The 3,381-nt window shown below is 44.9% G+C and overlaps 1 protein-coding gene across 1 annotated transcript in view; it reads right to left on the bottom strand.

The window, feature by feature from the left end:
* The window catches only part of MAML3 (mastermind-like 3 (Drosophila)), a 237,676-nt gene that overhangs the window by 90,255 nt on the left and 144,040 nt on the right, over positions 1-3,381 (bottom strand). Inside the window, exon 2 of the mRNA XM_009328865.1 lies at positions 232-1,722. Coding sequence (XP_009327140.1) covers positions 232-1,722 — 1,491 coding nt within the window. The remainder of the gene's footprint in view (positions 1-231; positions 1,723-3,381) is intronic.

Raw genomic sequence — 3,381 nt, 5'->3', positions numbered from 1 at the left:
AAGAAAAACAGTCATTTAACAACATTTCTAAAGCATAACACATCATCATTTCAGTCATTTCTTAAAATGATCAAGTTCCAATACCACATGAAAAGTCCAAGAAGCGTCTGCAATGACATTCCATACTTTCCAGGAGAAAGAGGAGGAGGGAGGAGGAGACCATACAAAGAGTTACTAAGCCTTTGTATCAGCCTCTTTTTGGTTGCCCGCATATCATGCACTTGCGCTTACCTGACCAAGGGAAGGAAGTGTTGCATATGCCATGGGCTGATTCATCATTCCTTTCTGCTTCATGATGAGCATGCGTTTCTGTTCCTCGCTCAGGTGTGCCATCTGAGCTGGCATCTGCGGCTGCTGGGACTGCTGCTGCTGGATGTACGGCATCATGGGGTTCTTGCTGGGATTTGCCATTGGTGGGGTCATCCTCTGACTCAGCTCAGCATTGAAGTGGGTCAGAGGTTTGGTGTTGCCATAAGAAAGCATATTGGGCTGTTTGCTTAAGGAGTTTGTGCCCAGATTATTTGGCTGCTGACTGATCATATTCATGTGATTTTGGGGGAGGTAGTTATTAATTGTGGTCTTCTGTGGATTGTTTGCCATAGGAGGCACTATTGGGTTTTGGTTGTTAAAGGCTTGGGGATACATCATTGGGCTATTTGGTTTGTCTGCACTGAAGGGTCCTCCGTACGGACTAGATGGAGGGCCCACAGGTGACCAGCTTGAGGGTTGATTTGGATGCTGCTGCTGCTGCTTCTGCTGCATGAGCTTAGCTCTTTGCTGCTGCTGGGCTGCCATTTGCTTGAGCTGTTCAGCTGGAGACAAGTCAGTGCTTGGCATATTCACAGGCCCAGGCCCTGATCCTGCCACAGTTGCTGCTGCTGGCTTCATAAGATAGCCATTTCCAGACCGTGTCTGCGTCTGGCCTGGAGTGTGGGCCTGGCTGGGAGTTTGAGGTGACTGAACAACACAGTTTGCTGGTGAGCCGGCAGGGATTGGAGCTGGTGGGGCACTGGACACAGAAGCTATGCTAGAGGCTGTGGAGACGTTTGAAAATGGAGGACCGGAAGAAGAAGGCCTCACCTGGGGAGACCCTAATGGGACATGAGCAAATGGAGAATGAGATGGATCGCTTTTCACGCTTGAACTCTCTTGAGTCTCTGTGGCAGGCCTGGGAAATTCCGGCTCCTTCTTCTCTTCAAAGTCTTCGTTGAACAAGTCTTGTATATCATCTTCTGGAACGGTGTTTGCTAGTTCATCTATTAGCTCCTGCCACTCTTGATCATTCAGGTTAATGTCTGAGAAGAGCTTGTTCTGATTTGAAAGAGATGTTTCAGAAGTGTCTATGCAGCTGGGGTCATCCAAAGGCTCTTGCTTTAGCTCCTTGTTCTGCAGGATGTTAAAACTATCGTCTAGCTCGTTGCAACCATTAACAGGGAGCTTTATCTCGGAAAGCCCACCATTTTTACCCAAGTCTTCTAGACCACTACCGTGAGTTCCACTGTTCTGCAGGGGCAGGGGAGCTTTCATGTCAAGCTGGTGAAGAGGAGAAACAGCGGGCAAAGGCAAATTATTGGGCAAGCTGTTGATTGCCTCAATGCCTGGTACATCCTTCCGTATCCGCTTGCTGGTTGGAGAAAAGCTCCCATCGCAAACTCCATTCTGCTGTTCTCCATTGAGAGGTGAACGTGCGCCTTCCAACTTCCTTTTGACTGTCTCCTGAAGCTTAAAGCAAAACAAGAAAAAAAAAATTAATCAGTTGCAGAGACAAAAAAAAGTGCTGATGAGCCTTGTGACAGATACAACTCACCAAGCCTACTAGGGACAGTAAGTTTTAAAAACTCTGATTATGAAGTTTGATTTCATTCCTATGCCTTGATCAATTTGAGAAGAGAGTCTAAAACAAAAAAAACCACCCCCAAACCTGCCCCTGAATAGGAGGGCACAGGCCCACGGCTGCAGAAATGTAGACTATTGTCTGTGCTCTCCAAGCTACAGGAATTTTATGGAGCAAGTTGATTAATTCAACTTTTTGGTGCCTAACACAGCGAGGAGTCTTAAATTGGATCAAAAAAATGGAATCACAAAAATGTACTATTTACTCTGAAAATCTTTTTGTTTGAAGTTTCTAGAAGCTTCTTGAAAAATACCTGCAATACAATTGATTATTTGTATTAAAACATGTGTGGTTGACACTAAAAGTTTTTGAGAAAATTCATTAACATAGTTTCATTTGATTAGCCCTCTGTTCTCAGCTACGAAACATATTGAGAATCAGTTTTAAATGACGAAAAAAATACATCCAGCCTAAAAAATAGAAGGCACTTTGCATGATGTTAACTCAATCAAATCACAAAAAACCCCCACAAACCTGTGTGCTAGGAGCTAACATAAAAGATAAATAACTAACAAAAACAATAGCAAGACAAGTCTCCAGGAAGGCAATCAAATTAGCTATAAGAACATTATTAAAAAAATGTATTAATATAAGCTTTAATTTAGGTTAAAAGAAGCATAGCAAAGTACTGTAACAACCTACAGTCCTCTCCTACCACACACCAAATGTTAAGTCCTCCACTTAAGTACCAGGCTAAAAAAAGCATCCCTCTTCGGCTAAGGCAAAAAACAATAGTGGGGAGGGGAGGAAGCAAAGAGGTCACAGCTCTAGCGAACGCCTTCAGGACACACTTGCATCCTTGATACTAGAACAATAGAAGACAAAATACTGAAAGATTTTATCAATTTTTAAAGTATTTTTACTGGTATGAAATTCCCAGACACTCAGCTCCCACCCCTTCCCTAACCTAGAGGTCTTCAACCTTCTTTCTTCCCACAATCCAGATTCCATTTATTTCTCCCATCCCAGAGGACTAGTTCCCCTTTCATCCCGTGTGTAAGACAGGCAAGCAAATCTATATCTCATCCCTATTTTAGAGGGAGCGATTCCGAGAAGGCTGCGCCCTTCTCTTGCCCTTCAGGCCTGCGTGGCCCCTTCGGCGTGCAGTGCAGAAGGACACGGTCAATGCACATGTTGCTGCAGTCCCAGCCAAACATGTGTAGGACACTAAGTTACATGCTGGTCCTCTGCAGAGATGTGACCTCTATAACAAAGCAGAAAGGCAAGTCTGTGAGTCCTTAAGCAGACCATCAACTCCTTGATTTGTACTGGAGCAGAAGAGCCTTTTTTATGTGGAAAAATGATTAACACGTGGCTAAGAGTCACCAGTGGGTCCCTGTTGGCATACGTGCCCGAGACTTTGCTGCCTGTTCCCCTTGCACAAAGCCAGCGCGTGCCAAGCTTCACACAGGCTGAAATTCCTTCTCCTCTTGGCTTCTGTGGTACCACACAGAGACCAACTGCTTTGCGACCACGGCCTCTGCCAC

The sequence above is a fragment of the Pygoscelis adeliae genome, unplaced genomic scaffold, assembly GCF_000699105.1.
Source record: "Pygoscelis adeliae isolate BGI_AS28 unplaced genomic scaffold, ASM69910v1 Scaffold66, whole genome shotgun sequence".
Classification (NCBI taxonomy): domain Eukaryota; kingdom Metazoa; phylum Chordata; class Aves; order Sphenisciformes; family Spheniscidae; genus Pygoscelis; species Pygoscelis adeliae.
Note: the sequence above shows the minus strand (reverse complement) of the source record. Positions and strands in the feature narration are given on the sequence as shown.